The 21,072-nt window shown below is 35.9% G+C and overlaps 1 protein-coding gene across 4 annotated transcripts in view; it reads right to left on the bottom strand.

Annotated features, from left to right (window-relative positions):
- Window positions 1–3,840: 3,840 nt before the first annotated feature.
- The window catches only part of IRAK4 (interleukin 1 receptor associated kinase 4), an 87,262-nt gene continuing 70,030 nt past the window's right edge, over window positions 3,841–21,072 (bottom strand). For 3 of the 4 annotated variants that reach the window (XM_086713611.1, XM_025930825.2, XM_086713612.1), the window contains 10 exons: window positions 19,909–20,054; window positions 18,889–19,071; window positions 18,237–18,397; window positions 17,254–17,318; window positions 14,421–14,535; window positions 13,917–14,026; window positions 10,026–10,209; window positions 9,107–9,169; window positions 5,373–5,531; window positions 3,841–5,245 (listed from right to left, as the gene is read on the bottom strand). In XM_086713611.1, the coding sequence (XP_086569737.1) occupies window positions 5,210–5,245; window positions 5,373–5,531; window positions 9,107–9,169; window positions 10,026–10,209; window positions 13,917–14,026; window positions 14,421–14,535; window positions 17,254–17,318; window positions 18,237–18,397; window positions 18,889–19,071; window positions 19,909–20,054 (1,222 nt within the window). In that variant the 3' untranslated portion in view covers window positions 3,841–5,209. The remainder of the gene's footprint in view (window positions 5,246–5,372; window positions 5,532–9,106; window positions 9,170–10,025; window positions 10,210–13,916; window positions 14,027–14,420; window positions 14,536–17,253; window positions 17,319–18,236; window positions 18,398–18,888; window positions 19,072–19,908; window positions 20,055–21,072) is intronic. The other variant, XM_086713613.1, reaches the window with a different exon arrangement.

Consider the following 21,072-nt stretch of genomic DNA (forward strand, 5'->3'; position numbering starts at 1 on the left):
TCTCTCTCTGCCCCTCACCCACTCATGCTCTGTCTCTTTCTCAAAAATAAAATAAACATTAAAAAAACACTCTGAAACAGAAACTGATACGTAGGTTGCCATAGTCTTTGTCACTGTGCATTGTTTTCTAAAAGGCAAATCCAGGCAAGAAATCAAAATGAAAAGGCTGCCAGATAAGTATGGGGTTAATGCAAGCAACCAGAGAGTTAGATAACCTTAACAGCTATCTTCAACAAACTACCCTGATGCATAAATAAATAGCCTAGTAGAGGAAAATACCTGACATAATCTAAAAGATAATAATCCTTGCCCCGGGATAGTAGTAGAAATTTGATGACAAAGTCTTATTCTTAGGTCACTGCTAACCCAAGGGCATCTGATAACAGAGCTAAACACCAAATAAAACTTGATTCAATTTTTATTTTTTTATTTTCTTTTTTCTAAGTTATAGCAATGGTTGCCATTTCTGAGACCATACATTGGTAGGTTTCATTTTGTTTGTTTGTTTTTTGAGCTTCGGTGTTGTTAAATCTTTTAATCCAAGGTAATCTCTTTATCACACACATAGTTTTAATGTTTCCTTTATACTTCTCACTATCTGATCCTGTTTTATTTACTTGTATCATCTCAGTGTCTCATCTCCATCAAATAGGGATTTTCTCCTGAGAACAAACTCCTAGAAAACAAGGACTTAGTAATGTTCATTATTAATGGTTCATTGCTATTATAAATGTTTGGACCATTGAAAACAATCAGAAGATCTGTGGAATCAAGTTGATTATTTGTTAATTATTGTTTTAGATGACAGTATCTCATGAGATGATTTTTTCCCCTAATTTCATCAGAGGAATGAAATCTTAGCATTAATTTTGGAGATTCATTGCTATTGTCTCCATATTGACTATTTTTGAGATTCAGATTTGAATGATTAAAAAGCCATTCCTATTTATGTCCACTCTTATAGCACAAACTATAAAAGAGTATGAGGAGGTGGGTCAAAGAATACAAACTTTCAATTATAAAATGACTGAGTTATTGGATCTAATGCACAGGTTGATGAGTATAGTTAATAATACTGTGTTGTATGCTGAAATTTGCTAACAGAGTGGATCTTAAATGTGCTCACCACACCAACAAATCAAAAAAGGTAGTGATGCGAGGTGATGGCTGTGCTAATTAGCTTGATTGTTGTAATCAGTTTACAATGTATATGTAAATCAAACCACACATTGAACACCTGACGTATGGTTTTATGTTAACTAGACCACAAGAAAGCTGGAAAAAATTAAAATACATACTCATAGGCATAAATCATTTTATTTCACTTTGCAGATAATGCAGCTTTTATAAATTGAAGATTTATGGCAACCCTGGGTCGAGCGAATCTATTGGCACATTTTTCCAATAGTATTTGCTCACTTAGTGCCTGTCACATTTTGGTAATTCTTGCAATATTTCAAACTTTTAATTATTATTGTATTTGTTATGGTGATCTGTGGTCAGTGACCTTTGACGTTTCTGTTTTGCTTGGGGGCCTCATGTACGGTACCCATATAAGACAGGGAACATAAATGTGTGTGTTCTGACTGCTCTACTGACCTACTGTTCCCCCATCTCTCTCCCTCTTCTAAGGCCTCCCTACTCCCTGAGACACAATATTGAAATTAGGCAAATTAATAACCCTACAATGGCTTCTAAGTGTTCAAGCGAAAGGAAGTGTCCCACATCTCTTACTTTAAATCAAAAGCTAGACCTATTGTACCAAACAGCCAACTTGTGATGCAAAGTATAATTTCTTGAAGGAAATTAAAAGTGCTACCCTAGGGGTGCCTGGGTGGCTCTGTTGGTTAAGTGTCCAACTTCAGCTCATGATCTCATGGTTTGTGAGTTTGAGACCCACGTCGGGTTCTGTGCTGACAGAATGGAGCCTGGAGCCTGCTTTGGATTCTGTGTCTCCCTTTCTCTCTGCCCCTCCCCCACTCATGCTCTGTTTCTTTCTGTCAAAAATAAACATTAAAAAAATTTTTTTTAAGTGCTCTTCTAGAGAATACATGAATGATAAGAGAGTGAAACAGCCTTATTGTTGAGACGAAGAAAGTTTGAGTGGTCTGGAAAGAAGATCAGACCAGTCACAACATTCCCTTAAGCCAAAGCCTAATCCAGAACAAGGTCCTAATAACTCTCTTCAACTCCATGAAGCTTGGGAGAGGTGAGGAAGCTTCAGAAGAAGTTTAAAGCTAACTGATGCTGGTTTCTGAGGTTCAAGTAAAAAAAAAAAAACAAACCCATCTCCATGACATACAAGTGCAAAGTGAGGCAGCAGGTGCTGATGTAGAAGCTGCAGCAAGTTCTCCAGAAGATCTAGCCAAGATAATTAATGAAGGTGGCTACACTAAACAATACATTTTCAGTGTAGAGGAAACAGCCTTCTTTTGTAAGATGTCATGCGGGACTTTCATAGCTAGAGAGAAGAAGTCAATGCCTGGCTTCACAGCTTTAAACGACAGGCTGACACTTGTTGGAAGCTAATGTAGCTGGTGACTTGAAGTTGAAGCCAGTATTCATTTACTATTCCAAAAATCCTAGGACCCTTAAGAATTATACTAAATCTACTCTGCTTATGCTCTATAAATGGACCAATGAAGCCTGGATGACTGCACATCTGTTTACAACATGTTTACTAAATATTTTAAGCCCACTGTTAGGACATACTGCTCAGAAAAAAAAGGTTCCTTTCAAAATATTGACATTTCATTGGTCATTGACAATTCCCTTGGTCATGCAAGAGCTCTGATGGTGATGTATAAGGAGCTTAACGTTGTAGTCATGCCTGCAGCCCATGGATCAAGGAGTAATTTTGACTTTCAAGTCTTATTATTTAAGAAATACATTTCATAAGGTTCTTCTGCTATAGATTCTTCTGATGGATCTGGGAAAAGTAAACCGAAAACCTTCTGGAGAGGGTTACCATTCTAGATGCATTTAAAAACATTTATGATTCATGAGAAGATGTCAAAATAATATTAACAGGCATTCGGAAGAAGTTGATTCCAACCCTCATGGGTGACTTGGAGAGGTTTAAAACTTTGGTGGAGGAAGTACAGTTGTGATGGAAAGAGCAAGAGTAGAAGTGGAGTCTTAAGTTGTGACTGAATTGGTTCAATCTCATGATAAAACTTAAACAAATGAGTTGCTTCTTATGGATGAGCAGAGAAAGTGGTTTCTTGAAATGGAATCTACTCCTAATGAAGGTGCTGTGAAGATTGTTGAAATGACGACAAAGGATTTAGAATATTACATCAACTTAGCTGATAAAGCAGTGGAAGGATTTGAGAGGATTGACTCCAATTTTGGAAGACATTCTACTGTAGGTAAAATGCTATTAAGCAGTATTACATGCTACAGGGAAATTGTTTGTGAAAGGAAAAGTCAATCAATGGGGAAACTTCATTGTTGTCTTCTTTTTAGAAATTGCCACAGCCACCCCAACCTTCAGCAACCACCACCTGATCAGTCAGCAGCCATCGACATGGAGGTGAGACCTTTCACCAGCAAAACGATTATAACTCCCTGTGAGCTAAGATGATAGTTAGCCTTTTCTAGCAATAAAGTATTTTTAAATTAAGGTAAGTACATTATTTTTTAGACATAATGCTATTGCACAGTTAATAAACTACAGGATAGAATGAACATAACTTTTATATGCATTGGCAAACCAAAAAATTTATTTGACTCACTTTATCGTGATACCTACTTTATTGTGATGGTCTGGAACCGAACTTTCATACCTCTGAGGTATGCTTGTGTTTTGAAAGTGAAAAAAAAAGGACTACAGATAGCTGAGATCTATGAGCATTTTATATAGGACCAGAAAGTGGACAGAGCAATAAATGCTTTAGAATGTCTTAAATTTCTCTTAATTATATGTCACAAAAGTAAGGCAAAACATTTATCAATTGTTCCTATTACCTGAGTGGTTTTCATAGAACATAACGAGAGAAATTAAAAATTAAAAATTTTTAGTGGGCTAGCTAGCAAACCAGTGGGTCAGAAATATGGTTCAAAAAACAGTTGTTCTTTCTAGAAGAATTCAGTTTCTTGTGGTTATACAACCCAGGTCCCAGTTTTTTATGCTGGCTAACAGCTGGAAGGTAGCCCTTAGCCTAGAAGGCCACCCGTAGATCTTAGCCAATGTGGCCTTCTTACAACACGGTAGCTTCCTTCTTCAAGGCCCACAGGACAATGTCTCAGACTTCTTGTAAGAAACCATCTTATTAGGTCAGGCCTGCCCAGCACAGTCTCTCTGTTGATACTCAAAGTCAGCAGATTAGGGGCCTTACCAACATCTGCAAAATTCCTTCATTATGGAATATGTTGCCATATAACATAATCTAATAATGACCATATCATCAGGTAATATTTGGTTAGTGGTGAATGCTTAAAATAGTATATTGTGGGGCACCTGGGTGGCTCAGTTGGTTAAGCGTCCTACTCTTGATTTCAGCTCAGATCATGATGTCACCGGTTCGAGAGATCAAGCCCCATGTCAGGCTCTGTGCTGACTGTGCGAAGTCTGCTTGGGATTCTCTATCTTTCTCTCTGCCCCCTCCCACTCATGCAAGCTTTCTCTCTCTCTCAAAAAACACACTGTGAACACAATCCTATAAACAAACGACTGTAATTGGATTGTATAAACATCTACATAAACTTTAAATTTTACATCACTTTACATGTTACAAAGTGCTTGTACATAGTCTGCATCATTGGATTTCCAGGACTACCTGTCAGAGAAGCACAATAGATAATTAGCCTAATGTTACCAGTGGAAAAACAAAGGCTCAAAGCTGTTAAGGGATTGTCCAAAGCTCTATGGCAAATTAGTAGTGGAGTTAGGGCTTCAGCTTCGGGTCTTTTCACTGTATAGTCCAGTCCCCTTTATTGCTAATTCTATGGTTTTCAAACCATGTTTGGTGAGGTTCTAAGGCGAGGTCTTAGGGATTACTCAAGAACTGAGGGTGACACTAAAAAGCCAGGGATTAGGGTCGATACAGTGGCTCTACTTTTGTTGTTCTATATATATATGTGTGTGGGGGTTCCATGCTCCATGCTGCCTTGTTAAAGGTAAAAAAGAATGTTTATAACAAAAATTTAGTTTAAAAACTGTTTTACATAGCTGTATATAAAAAACCAAGAGTCTTCCAGTGAAGTTTCAAGAAACTGTCATTTCTTGCAGCAGCTGTTGAACCTTTCATAAAGACAGAAAAAAACAACAAAAAAAATGCATTAAAGGGTTGGTTTGAAATGTACACTTAGGAAAAAAAAAGATGAACCCTACCTTCTTCACTTTTTCAATAAATATAAAAAACCAGTACCTTCTTAATATCTGGTCTCTTATTTTTCTTTTCATGCAAGCATTGACTGGCAACAGAATACATGGTTTCAATGGAAATGGGATCAATGTCATTCATCTTCGTATCAATATAATCTTCAATTGTCTTTTCTTCATCTTCGATTTCTTCTTTAATATCTAGCTTTAAAACAAATGTTAAAACTTTAGTAGGAGTTTCAAAGAAAAGTGAGAGAAATCAGAATGTAAATGGATTTATTTCATCTACTTCATAACAACATGTACTCTTATTTTACTGTCTATTTCTATAACCTTACTAAGAATTAAAGACATACAGGAGAAACCCTATTTGTCTATTTATACATCTATTCATACCTAGGTACATACATACTTTTTAGATACTTTCGGCCATTTGCCTTCTAATTTTTGTATTTCTGTTGCTGAGCTAATTGCGCTCATGTTCCCATTGGCAGCATTTACCAGGCTGCTCGCCCAAGGTGATTTGCTTCTTGATGTGCTCCTGATAATGCAGTTCCAATTTCTGGACCCAAAATCCTCCTCCCTGGACAGGCACACTTGTCTATAGGTACTCAAATTATTGAATCAAAGATAAAGAGGTAGAAGGAAAAAGGGGACAGGGCCATGATAAAAAAGTACTGTATAGGGAGAGAGACATAGAACTAGGATGATGTAGTGGGTCAAGTGATGGCCCTGAAAACAGTATGTCCAAGTCCTAATCCCCAGAATCTATGCTTATGACTTTATTTGAAGAAAAGGTCTTTGCAGATGTCATTAAGCATCTTGAGATGAGATCATCCTAGGTTATCCACGTGGGCCCTAAATCCAATGACAAGCATCTGTAGAAGAGACAGAGAAAAGAAGAAAACAGACACAGAGAAGACAGTGTGACCACAGAGGCAGAAATGAATGATGTGGCCTCAAGTCAAGGAATGCCAGCAGCCACTAGAAGCTGGAAGGGGCAAGGCAAGAATCTCCTCTGGAGCCTCCAGAGGGAATATGGCCCTGACAGCCCCTTGATTTCAGATTTCTTGCTTCCAGAACTATGAAAGAATAAATTTCTGTTATTTTATGTCCCAATTTCTTACAGCAGCCCTAGGAAACTATTATCATGGAAAAGACTACTTATGTGAGGTCAATTGTAAACCCTCCAGAAACTCTTCCAGAAGAATTTTAAGGGGCGCCTGGGTGGCTCAGTTAAGCTTCTGACTCTTTGTTTTGGCTTAGTTCATGATCTCATGGTTCATGGGTTTGAGCCCTGTATTGGGCTCTGTGCTGACAGTGTGGAGCCTGATTGGGATTCTCTCCCTCTCTCTCTCTCTGCCCCTCTCCATCTCTCTCTCTCAAAATAAATAAGTAAATACACATTTAAAAAAAAAAAAGAATTTTGAAAGCATTTGGGTGATGGCAGAATCTAGTGATGTAAAGGTTCTTTCAAGGCTCACTCACTCCCTTTTGGTTATATTTGTAATAAAATCTTACTACTTTATGGTCATCTTGCATGCACACCTTAAGAGTAAGTAAAAGGGTATAATCTTCCCTGAAGTTTTATGATTTTCATTATTATATGATCATGCATAAAGGTTAGGACTGAGATGGACTGTGTGTTTTTCTGTATTTCATCCTTACTCAAACCAAAGGTTTGAGTCTTTCATAATATATTAAAGGAGAAAAAGTCTGAGGGAAAAGGATTTAGGCTTTTAGACAGGTAGGCTTTGCTTAAAAAGTATAAATTACACAGTAAAAAAAAAAAAAAAAGGAGAGTTCTTTTAGTTTTTTTTAACTGTCTTGTATTTTTATTTATTTATTTTTAATTTTTAAACATTTATTTATTTTTGAGAGACAGAGACAGAGCACTAGTGGGGGAGGGGCAAAGACAGAGGGAGACACAAAATCCGAAGCAGGCTCCAGGCTCTGAGCTGTCAGTACAGAGCCCGACGTGGGGCTTGAACCCATGAGCAATGAGATTATGACCTGAGCTGAAGTCAGATGCTTAACCAACTGAGCCACACAGGCACCCCAACTGTACTGTTTTTAAAAAAAAAATTTTTTTTAATGTTTATTTATTTTTGGGAGACAGAGAGACAAAGTACAAGCAGGGGAGGGGCAGAGAGAGAGGGAGACACAGAATCTGAAGCAGGCTCCAGGCTCTGAGCTGTCAGCACAGAGCCTGATGCAGGGCTCAAACCCACGAAGCTCAGATCATGACCTGGGCTGAAGTCGCACACTTAACCCACTGAGTCACCCAGGCACCCCTGTATTTTTAATTTATACACTTTCTCTGTATAATCCCATCCACACCCAAAGCTTTATCTACACTTGGACACTAATGGTTCCAAAACATTGTATCTGCAGCTGAGGCTTCCTTCCTGATGTCCAACACACAGTAAGTAATGTACATACACTATAATAACATATATATAGCTATATATAGCTATATATTATATAGAAGATATAATTATTATGTAGATAATATAATAATATAAATATATATTATACAAATAATAACTTTTCACAATAATATTATGTTCTGTAAATATAACTTAATGCGAAATGTTATATAATATATAATACTGGAATAGTACATATCCGGGAAACCATGGAAAGCTTTATAATGTACTTTTTATTAAGGGACACCAGTAACAATATTATAATATATAGATATCATACTTATGGCTTTTCTTAAAAGAGTATGATACCAAACTCTTGAGCAAACATAGCTTTTGACTTTCTAATCTCCATAGGGAAATAATCTGTTATTCATGTATTATCTGAATTTTTCACACTGGTTTGTCTCATTAGAACACATAAATTAGAAGAAAGTCAGAGTAGATATTTAATTTTAAGAAAAGCTTATACATGATAGTATTTCTGTAATCTTTAGTTTACAAAAGATTTTTGTAAATATTTAATTTTATAAAAAGACCCTCTAACTTCTTAAAATTTACTATATGGGGGAAAAAAGGGGCAAGGCATAATTTTCTCATAACTTTAGCATTCAGTTAGTCTATTTATGTAATTGCCAACGAATGCCGAATATAATACACAGGTAATGTTTTCTATCATAATTTTATAATTAAAATACTTCATAGCGGTGCCTAGGTGACTCAGTTGGTTGAGCGTCCGACTCTTGATTTTGGCTCAAGTCATGATCCCAGGGTCGTGGGATTGAGCCCCACATTGGGCTCTGTGTTGAGTGTTGTGCCTGTTTAAGATTCTCCTTCTCTCTCTCCCTCCCTCTCTCTCTCTCCCACTGCCCCTCACTGCTCTCTCTCCCTCAAATAAAAAATAAACAAACAAATAAATAAAATAAAAATAAAATACTCCATAATAGAAATAGATAGCAAATTTTACCAATAATTCTATTCTGATACAAATGTGAAAGGAAGCAATATTGTTTTTTCTCTCTGAGCTGAAAAGTCTGTTAGTAATCATCCTGAAAGTAACAACAACAACAACAAAATACTGGAGAAGACCTAAAAGATTATATAGTTCTATTCTGATATTACCCACAAAGAAACCAGAACATAGAATATATAAGTGACTTTACCAAGCTTCACAAATCCTTCATGGCAGAACTGAGATTAGAAGTCTGTTATGCTTTTTCCATATGCCACTGGGTAATTGCCAATGGAAAAATTGCCAATAGAAAGTGACATATCTAGATGCCAAACTTACCCATACAAATTTAGATTATAAATGCAAAAGAAAAGGACTGGAAAAAATGAGTCTTTCAATTACCAATAACTGAGGTTCACGGTATTCATCTACAGCTGGAAGTCCAGTTATTATTTCTAATAAAACCTATGAAGACAAAAAAAAGATCCATTACTGTAACACTCAAGACAACATATAGAAACTAGACAGAATATGGATCTTGATTATGAAATCTGATTAATCATTTCCACACATTGCATTATGCCTTTCAGGCATTAAAGCAGAAAGGACATGAGCTGTGGTCATTTCTCACCATCATTCCCTCACAGAAACCTTGGGTTCCAGCAATCCCCACAAGCAGTACTTTTCGATTGTCAACTTACTAAACAATCAGCTCAACTCACTATGTATTCTAGACATTCTGTCCCCTGTCTTGCAGGGGATTCTTCACAAGAATAATTGTCTCTGGCTTTTAGAATATTATTTTCTAAAGTTTAGGCCTATCCTACAACTCTGTGCCTTAACAACACAGTGCTATGAAGTTAAATTTCCACATAGGAAACATACGCGCAAAAATAAGATGAAGTAGCACCTAACTTCTCCAACCATTTCCACTCACTCCATATTAAAAGTTATTAGGAACAGACCAGTAGATCAGAAAATGCCAAAGTGTACATCTGTTAAAAAATATTTCATTTAAAAACTGACAGTAAAATACATGCTGTATATGATTTGCTTTATGCACTAATTTAAGCTTCATACTAATTTGTGAGGATAGTGTGCTAAAAAAGTCATTTCTTACAGTAACTTCAGAAACCAATTTAAAAGTTTACAAATTTGGAGAAGCTTTTATGACTTTCTCGTTTAACTAAAGGTTAAAGTAAACAATATACATACTTACATAAGAGAGCTAAGAAAGACAGGTGTGTTCAAAATATTCTACTTCAACTTCACAGTTATAGCCAGAATGATTATTGTTACGAATTATATATGTGAAACTTACCACACCAAAGCTGTATATGTCAGATTTGGGTGTTATTTCTCCTCGTAAAGCCTCAGGTGCCATATAAGCTGTTGTTCCCACAATTCTGCTAGTCATGACTGTTTGGGCAAACTTCTCAGAAGCCCGTGCAAGCCCAAAGTCTGATATTTTGGCTGTAAAGTCTTCATCTAGTAAGATATTTGCACTGAAATAAAGTAAAGTTTGAAGAAAATAATATTTTTCTTTTCAAGCAAGTCAAACAGGTGTATGAACATACGTACATATTTACAGAGTAGACTATTTTATAATACACATCATAAAAGCCTGAAATTCGTGTAAACAAATCTAGACTTCAGATTGAAGCTAAAGAGAAATAATTGTCTTCTTTTTCCTTTTTGTTTCTTGAGGAAAAATTTTAGAAGAATATAAATGAAATAAAACTGTCCACATTAGTGAGAGATAATTTCATTGTTTCACAAATAATTTATTTTGGGAAAATATCCCTCAGTCTCCTAAAGCTCCAGTCTTAAATTCCTTTCCTAACATTTCCCAACTCATTTAAGAACAAATTTCCAAACAAAGTATCTTAATTATTCATCTCTTTATTCTTTTTTTTTAAGTTTTTAATTTTAATTCCAGTATAGTTAACATGAAGTATTATATTAGGTTCAGGTATTATTCTCTCCCTCTCTCTCTTTTTTTGTACTATCTGATAACTTTCAAAGAGGAAAGAACATGGCTAAAAGGTTCATTCATTCATTACACACATTCACTCATACACACATACTCACATTCAATAAAACTTTATCAAGGACTTGCTATGTATAATAGTATTTGATCTCAGTGCTGCATAGAGGAGGAGTTTTCAAATCTTGTCCGTGACAAAGGTATATACCTAATTTTAAAAATCCAAAAAATATTCCACAATGGTGATGTTATGTACAAAACGCTGAGAGAGCAACTAAATGCCTGGAAGAACTGGAGAAAATTCTAAAGACAGGGTAAACAGTGTGCTTAAAGGATTGTTAGAAGGTGATGGTTAAATGAGGGGAAAAGGTATTTTGGCAAATGGAGCAATACGTACATAGTGATGAAAACAAAAGCATGTGATCAATTTCAAGAAGCTGGTGCCCATGGAACATGGAGAGAATATGAACTTCATTCTGTGATAGCAGGACGCCAGTGAAAGTTTCCTAGTAATGAATTAGCGCTATTACACCTGATTTTTAGGAACACTACCTGGCCAATGTAGTAGTGAATGGAAGAGAACTGGTACAGACTGGTTAAAGGCTGACCATGAAAGCTTGTAATAAAATAAGAGATAGAGTCTAGATAAAGAAAGAACATTGTGGTTGAAAAGGAGCTGAAAAGTTTGAGGCATGTTCAAAGGAACTTTGTAATTAGTCTGATATGAGGAATGAGAAAGACTAGCTGGGAGATAGGATGAATAGTGACTTCATTTAATCAGGAAGAGAATATAGGAGGAAGATTGGTTTGGAAGAGAAAATGAATTTGATTTCTGACATGTTAACTTGGAGGCTGCTGTGGGACATCCAGGTGAGGTATCTTTGGCCTGGAGATACTGAAAATATAGGATTGGAGGCTGATGATACGGATGATGATAGAGTCACCCACAAACAGATAGTAGGTGAAGTCAATATAATGTCAGTCAGCAAGAATACGTTGTGAGAACAGAAGAGACAGGAGGTGAGAACATGAGGAAATGCACCAATATGTAAGGGATGAGAGAGAGTGCCTGTCCTGTCATCCAAGCTTGATCCCTTTATCTGGACTCCGTCCTAAATTCTCAGGAACCTTACTCTATAAATTATCTTCTTCTTTCTTCTACTTATCATCTCCCTCTTCCCACAGGCATAAAAGCATGCTTTAGTCTTCACCATCTAAAAAAAAAGGTTTCCTGAGTGACATATTATTTTCAGCGATCATTCTTCACTATCCAAATGTCTTAAAAGACTTGTCTACACTCACATCTCAGTTCTCCAGCTTTCTCTCTCCTCAACTACAAGCTGAATTCTGCCCAATTGCTACGTGTGGAAACAGAGCTCTGTAAAGATACTAATGACCTTCAGGGCACTAATCAAATGGTTATTTTCAATCCTCATCCTGACTTCCAGAAAGCAACTGATATTTTTGACTAATACTTCTTAGGAAATGCTCTCTTTCCTTATTTTCACGGATACCACACTTTCCTGGTTCTCATCTTACCTTTCTATGCCTATTTTCTTAGAGTCCTTAGGGATCATGCTCTTCTAGTTGGCCATCAAGTCTTAAAGTTCCTTAGGACTAAATCTTGGGACCTTTTCTTAATCTCTATCTCTCCTTAAGTGAATACAATCATATGACAGGTCTTCAATTATCGCCTACATGCAAGTAATGCACAAATTTAATGTCTTCAGCTCAGACTTCTTTCAGGTCCAAATCTGTATATCACATTGTCTGTTTAACATCTCTACTTCTATATCTTAAGAGAATCTTAAACATAACATGTACAAAAGAGAATTCATATTCTCAACCCTCAACCTGGTCCTCTTCCACACATCATCCCAGAATGCAATTCAGGAAGCTATAAATCCAGGAGTCATTCCTGACATGTCCCTCTTCCTGACCCCTCTGCAGCCAAGATATCAGCAGGTTCTGCTATCTTAAATCTCTCAAATCTGCCCACTTCTTTTGATATGAACAGCTATCACCAAGACTTCTGTGAAAGCCTAACTCTCCCTTCTTACAAACTGTTCTCTACACTGAGAGTCAAAGTGACCTTCTCAAAACTTAAACATGAGGCCACATCCCTACTTATAATTCTTCAACGGCATCTGGTTATTTGATGATAAAAATAAAGTCCTTACCTTAGTCTATTAAATCCTACAGGGTTTAGCTCCTTGCTGATTTCTATAAATTTATCTTGTATCAATCATTCCTTCCATTTCTGCACTTCAGTTATAACTGTGTTCGTTTCACTTCCTGTAATTAATTCATCATGACCCCATGCTCCCTCTCAACATTGGTTTCACAAATGCAGAATGCTGTTTTCCCTACCTTCTTTAGCCACCCTCAACTTGAGCCCACTTATTTCCCACTCATTCTTTGGATCTCTGCTAAAATATCACATCCTCAGAGAACACTTCTTTATACTAATATTTATATTAAATACTGTATACTGCACACTAAAGTTTTTTATGATCTTGTGATCATTCGTCTGATGTCAAATGCAACAAGTGCTACTTTTGCTAAATATATTATCTTCAGTGCCTACCATATGGTAGGTGCTCAATTAATATTTGTTACTTATGTAAGAAGAAAGAGACCTGAAATGCACCCATGGAGGATGAAAGTGATTCAGAAAATAATGGTGACCTCGAAAATAATTTTGACAAGGTAAAAGTGGTCAAGAAAAACAAAATGCCATGCTATTAAAAAAAAAAGAAAGGCCATGTAGGATGAGCACTAAAAATAGATCACTGGGTTTGTAATAAAGGAAATTATAGAACATCTTAATGAGAAGACCTTTCATGGGGTGCCATAAGTTAAGACATGCATATGAATATGAATTGAAAGAGTGAGAGCAAGTTATTCTTTAAAAAAATTTTTTTAAAATGTTTGTTTATATTTGACAGAGAGAGAGGGACAGAGCATGATCAGGGGAGGGGCAGAGAGAGAGAGAGAGAGAGAGAGAGAGAGAGAGATAGAGGGAGACACAGAATGGGAAGCAGGCTCCAGGCTCCGAGCTGTCAGCACAGAGCCTGACCCGAGGCTTGAAATTGAACTCAGAGACCGCGAGATCATGACTTGAGCTGAAGTCGGACACTCAACCAACTGAGCCACCCAGGCGCCCCTAGAGCAAGTTATTTTTTAAAGATGGTTCTCCAAAAGCTTTTTAAGAGTAGCATTTACCTTTTAATGTCTCTATGAATATGATGGTTTTCATGTAAAAAACTGATGCCAGTAGCTGCACCCTGAGCAATCTTGCATCTCATATGCCAAGAAAGTGGTGGAGTATCATCCTTATAAAGTAAGAAACCAACCCATTAAAAAAAAGAACAACTTTCTCAGCAACTGCTGAAAATGATATCATATCACCCAGATTTAGAATTGCAATTTTTAAAAACTGTTCAAAAATAATCTCTCAATAAGATCAAACCGGAGTTACCATTTCTTATTTGACAATAAAAATATATAAGAGCATCTTCAAAGACTAGTCTTGACTGATAATTTTATGTTTAAGATTATTGCCTAATAGAATGGCAATCCCAGTTGTTTACCTATCAGCTGTATAATTTTCAAAGAACAAGAAAAATATTAAGATTAATGTGGTTCAAATAACCTTGTCACAAAGTGAATATTCATATTCCAACACATAAACAGAAAGCCAAGCAATATGATGAACAAATATCTTACCAAGCAGGACAGCCTGTCCAGCAATGAGCCATTGGGCATGTAAACATACACTAAGCAGAGGTCATCTCCATCACTTGAGAAACCAAGTAGTTCTACTAAGTTTTCATGTTGACACCTACGACAAATAATTTTGCACTCAAAATTATTATGATACATACATACATTCAGCTGTAGGTTGAAGGTTATTCAATTTGGAACTTTAACAGAAAAAAAGGAGTAAGAAAATATTGATATGCTATGTATCATTATATTATAATACGTATGTTTATAGTATGTATATTTATTACAACCGCTTATAATTTTCTGCAAACAGTTCTTTCAGACAATACTGATCAACATTAGAAGCAACCCCTTTTTCCATTTTATAGTAAAAGCTCAATACTTTAGAACTTTGGAACTTGTGACAGTTTGGTTAAGGACTTGGGTTGATATTTACCTTTGCGTAGCACAATTTTCAATGATAGTACAGGCAAGATTTCAACAAGTCTGCTGAAACTGGTATGACAATCTTTTCAAGAACTTTTTAACATATCCAAAGCACTGATTTATAGACGTGTGATCTTTAACCACATCTAATTTACACATTTCTGATCTTTAATGATATGTTATTTATAACCTAATTTGAGTTTCTTTATATACTTGAATAAAACTAAAGAGAGCTGAAACATAACAAAACCTTAGGTTTCCAAGGCAAAGTAGAAAGAAAAGTGGGCAAAGTCCTAAGTTTAAAGCCTAGCTTTGCCACCCTCTGGATATTTGACCTATAGGCCAAATTAACAGTTAACAGGTTAACAACCTCACTGAACTTCAGCAACTTTACCAGATGTGGATAGTAATACCGATTACATAACACGGATGCTCTGAGAATTGAATGAGCAAATACATGAGAGCCTAGAAATATACTTAGAACATGATAACATTCCATCCACGTGCTTACTCATTTTGATTCAATATCATCTAAAATTCTGACATTTCATTATTTCAAATCAGACTTTAATTTGAAATCAGTCTGTCCTCATAAATATTTTAAGAAGTACAAATTAAAACAGTAAGTGCTCTATTTTCCACCAAACTGGCACATTTTTAAAATGAGTTGGCAACATTTGATGACTTTATACTATATACAAGGCACTGCAGTAAATGATTTACCTGCTTTGTTTTATTGAAGTCTCACAATAACTTAATGAAGTAAACACTATTATCCCATTTTATAGATGAAAAAACTAATGAATAGACTGTTAAGAAACTTGGCCAGGGTTATTTTGCTAGTAAGATCCAAAAATTGGTACTTGTTAAAAAACAGTGATAATATTCAACGGTGGTGAGGTAAAGGTGAAATTGGACATTGTAATACATTGCTGGCAGGAGTATAAATCACTATTTATAAAGCCTTATTTGGACATGTACTTGAAAAGTTTTTAAGAAGCTCATGAATTCTGAATGAGTAATTCTTCTAGGACTCTACCTGATGAAATATGCAGAGCTGCATTTAAAGATTTATGTACAACAAGATTTAATGGAGCTTTAATTTGTAATGTTGAAAATTAGAAATTAACCTAGTAGGGTAATGGTTAAATAAAATATAATCATCATATATGCCAAATAATTAACATATAATACCTTGAAATTAATGTATGATAACAAAATGTTTTAAAATTATTTTTAATGACATGGGAAAATCGTATACACACATCATGAGGCAAGTACATCAAAATATTAGTCATGGTTATCTCTGAGTGATATATTTAAGGGATGATTTTTATTACTGTAAATATATATTCCCGTATTTCGTAGATTATCTACTTTGGACAAATTACTTTTAGGATTGGAGAGTCGGTGTTAGAGTAGGGGGAACAAAATCCTGAAAGAGGTTTTTTTTTTTTTTTTTAAATCAGTATGCATTATTTTTACTGTCACTGAATTAATTCCAGTCTGTTCTTTCTTTCTTGAGGTTAAGCAACCAGAATCGGTAATTTATAGCAATGGGTGTAACTGAGTATAAACTGGTAAATCTCATTAGAATTGTATAGTGACTGAGGGTGACTACACTTATGGTGGTGAGCACTGAGTAATGTAGAGAACTGCCGAATCGGTATGTTGTACACCTGAAACTAATAGAACGCTGTATGTCAATTACATTTCAATATTAAAAAAATACGTTTAAAAAAAAGTAAAAAGAAAAAAGGTCAAGCTCTGGAATCAGATCCTAATATGAAAGGCAGATCTGATTTTTACTGGCTATGTGGCCTCGGGCAAGTTACTTAATGTTTCTAAATCTCAATGAAAAAAAAAAGGTAGGGAGGTTACAATAACCTTTATGAGGATTAAATGAGGTCACACACATAAAATACACTGCACTACAATTATTAGAATAATTTCCTGATTTGTTTCCCTTATTCTTCCTGAAGACACCCAACAATTTTCAAGCATACTGGGTCAAAATTTTCTAAGCATTCTGGCATATAACTTTTTCCTGGTTTAGGGTTGTTATCTAAGGGCCTATTATTCTATAATTTTTTTTTTTTTTGTATCTCTATAATTTATCTGTCATGAATTTTGGGAGCAGCAGAGGATAATGGAAGATATTTGAAATCCTTTGTAACTTTGCTATGATTTAAAATAATAACTGCTGTTTTATCTACAGGCATATAAGCATATGCAGTCACAGAATTATAGAGTCAAAATTCTTTCAATTCCTCTAATCTGAACCCTTTATTTTAATTTTACATATCTGAAAATATCACTAGTTCATGGCATACTCTGGGTAAGAAACCAGGCCCCCTGCTTCTTGTCCTGCTCTTTTCCATTATACCACACTGTCAAATTAACTTACTTTGCCATAACTTTTATTTCTTGATCAAACTGCTGTTTCAGTTCTTCAGTACTAATGTCAACCATCTGAAAAAATAATATGTAATATAATACAACATGATAACCTTAAGGCTCCTAAAGCTAGAAGGAGGCACAAGCGATTGCCTGGCTGATCTTGCTTTCTTTAAAATAGTAAGGCATTATTCTCTCCCTTCTGTAGAATAACCGAGAACTGGAAATATTACTGATTTGTTCAAGGTCCTATGGCTAGTTAGCAGAAGGAAAAAAACCTTAAAAACCATATAACCATATAAGTCTCAGTTACTGTAGGAACAAAATGAAATAATGTGAGACTTCATTGTATAAACATTCTGAAGAAAAAATTTGCTGTAAGAAAACATAAGCAAATCTGAAGGCAAAAAGAACAACAAAACCTGCAAAAGTATTTGTACTGTATGTGACAATGGGTGACTATTTTTATCATATAAATATGTATTATATGGATATTTCTAAAACATAATAACAGATTTATAATATAACAAATCAACTACATGCTGAACACTCTAGTAGCAATGGGAATGAGGGATCTAGACAAGAATTTTTTCAATCTTTTTTCTTACTGTATAATTTTTAAACTTCATTTTTAAATGAGAACAGTAACATAAGAAAGTTATTTTTACAAAATTCTCTTAGTGTCTTCCCATTTTAATCTTGATTATGCATAAAAGCACTATGTAGAACAGGGCTTCTCAACTTTATTTTGTGATTCTTCCAAAATTATATATACAATTATATGTGTATGCCCATAACTACATTTTTGTAGGGACAGGATCCATAGCTTTCAACAAAATTTTAAGTGTTCAGAACCACCAGCTTAGAAGATGTTTAAAGAAAATATGCTCTGAAATAATGTATTTCCTAAGGACTAATTTAAAGCTTAAGATAGAGCACCCTAGGAAGCAACTTTTTCCTTTAATTCTTTTTACTCCTAAAGATGTAACTTACTGCTGCAAGCTTCTTCACTGCTACAGTTTTGTTGTTCATGCAGCCTTTATACACAACTCCAAACCCGCCCTCTCCCATCTTGTTGCCACCGACAGAAATGGGCCTTTCATCAAAGTTATTTGTGACATTCTTCAATTCATAAAATGAAAAGCTGTGAAAACCTATAATGTCAATGAAATAAGAAAAAAAAGTGCTTCAATAAAAAAGGATATTGGTTTTAATAACTTCAGTGTTTTCTCAACTTGATTATTTCATGTATACACAAATATTTAAACTTTGGATTAGACAGGATAGGAGAGAGTAAAGCTATATTTTAAACTAAAAATTTAAGTTTTATCTTGAGAATTCTGTTTGGTGGTCCTCCACCCAAAACTCTAGTCACTTATTTTCTTTACAAAATGACCTTTTCAAGTTATGTAAATATTTATACATTTTTTCATATTTCTATGGTTGTTTGTATATTCTGTTGACTGTACTCACTGATAACACACTAATACAATGAAGATGGTGCTTAATAGGTCAGGAGGGAAAAAAAGAAAACCCACCAAAGAGCTATTGCCAGTGTGCACAAACAAAAGGAGAGATTTATTTCAAAGCAGTGATGGGCTTAATGACAAACCCGCCAGGGGAAAGCACTGCATATGTTACTTACGTGTATCACTGCCTGCTAAACTTGTATTTTCTGGACTTGAGGAGTCAGGGGGCATATAGTTTTGTTCAAGATCCTGCACAGGTAACACAAATGTCCTGTCTTTGCCACAGAGAGGCATTTCTTTCTGCGGAACTGTTACAGCTTCTTTAGCAGGTAGTGTATCAACAGTTTGGGGAACAGCATCTGCCAAATGAAGTCACAAGTTGTTCTTTAATACGGAAAAGTGTTTGTCCAAAAGTTAAACTAGGAACTTGGTTCATTTGACATCACTTCAGTTTCCACATGTCAACCCCATTTTCTCATAGCACACATGATAAGCTACCTAGTATGAATTTGTGAGTTTGGGGTTAAGGTGATTAGAAAGGGTAAGGCGATGTTTTCAAAAAGTCTATGAGCCACCTACATCAGAGCACTGAAGTGCTTGTTTAAAAACATAGACCTTAACCCAAGTCAAGAATTCTGATACAACCAGGAAGCTACCTGTTTAACAAGAACAAGGGATTCTATTGCACACTGAAAAGTGACAACTGCTAGCATAAATGGCATCAAAGGGAAATAAGGCTATTAGGAAGGCATCTAGACAGTAACCCACCAGAATACAATGTAAGGATATCATGATCACAGAGTCCCATGAGGGTGGAGGTTAAGGGTAAAGAAAATCAAGAGCTAAAAACAAACAAACAAAACCAACCAACCAACCAACCAACCAACCAACCAACCAACCAAAAACACCCCAAAACTAATTTTCATCCTTCTACACTTCCTACTGGCACAAAACTACCTGACTTGAATGGTGGGCTCAGGCCCAGTCACGAGGCCTCCTTCTCCTCAGTAGCAAGTCCACAGTGCCCTATGTCTGGGGTGCTTTTTGAGTTGGGGAGGGTGGAAAGAATGAAAAGGAGTCTCAAATGTAAAGTTCATCTACTAGGAGAAAAAAGTCCAAGTAAGAAGACATGTTCCCATTTCTGCCACTTGCCTTTGCACCCTAATCGTTGATGCCCTACTCATGCTCAAGTTTACCTGGTAGCAAAAGACTTGCTGGGGCAAAAAACTCATTTTGGACCAAAAGATCCACAAGATCACCAACTGTGCAATTTGTGGTACCCCAGTCAAACAGTAATTCACAAGTGGGGCTTTTTCCAGTTTGAAGTAATGCTTCAAATCTCCTTAAAAGCAAGCAACAAAGAAACAAAATTAGTATGTAAATAGGCTTAACATGAAAATAGGAATTATTCCCTCATGCCCTTATCTGGCCCATACCATCTCCTATAGTATTAAAGGAAAGGGGCAGCAGAAGAACCAGCCAGAATTACAGAAAATTGGGAAGATAGGCAGAAAGGAAAAAGATGCTGAAGGTGATTATACTATAGGTTAGCATATATTGAGTACTTACTGAGTATCTGCTCAGTGGGCCATGGGATACACCCACATAAACTCATTTAATTCTCAAAGATACTACAAATGTAGTACTAATTATGAATGAGAAAGCAAAGCATAAAGAGGTAAAATAACCAGCCCATAGCCACACAGCCAAAAAACTGTATCTAAATTGAGATCCAAATTTAGATCTCATTTGACATAAGGGTCTGCTTTCAACCTACTAAGCTATATTTCTTCCCTACCTGACTTAATAACTCTGCTAGCCATATGAGTTTAAAAAAAATTTTTTTTTTAATGTTTATTTATTTTTGAGAGACAGAGTGCGAATTGGGGAGGGGCAGAGAGAGAGAGGGAGACGCAGAATCTGAAGGAGCCTCCAGGCTCCTAGCTGTCAGCACAGAGCTTGACATGGGGCTTGAACTCACAAACGGTGAGATCATGACCCGAGCCGAAGTCAGACGTTTAACCAGCTGAGCCACCCAGGCGCCCCTTAAATTTTGTTTTAATGTTTATTTTTGAGAGAGAGAGAAAAAGAGAAAGGCAGACACAGAAGACAGAGGATTCGAAGCAGGCTCTGTGCTGACAGCAGCAAGCCTGATGCGGGGCTCTAACTCACTAACCATGAGATCACAGCCCGAGCCGAAGTTGGACGCTCAACCAGTTAAGCTCCGCAGGCACCCCCAGCCATATGATTTTCAATAAACCCTCCTGTTTAATGAAATACAATACTATACATGAACTTGGAGAATTATTCCTTTGATCTTAATTACATTTTAGTTAAATTAAGGAAAAACAGGTCAGTTT

This window comes from Puma concolor, chromosome B4 (genome assembly GCF_028749965.1).
Source record: "Puma concolor isolate L17-30 chromosome B4, mPumCon1.1.hap2, whole genome shotgun sequence".
NCBI classification, from domain to species: Eukaryota; Metazoa; Chordata; class Mammalia; order Carnivora; family Felidae; genus Puma; species Puma concolor.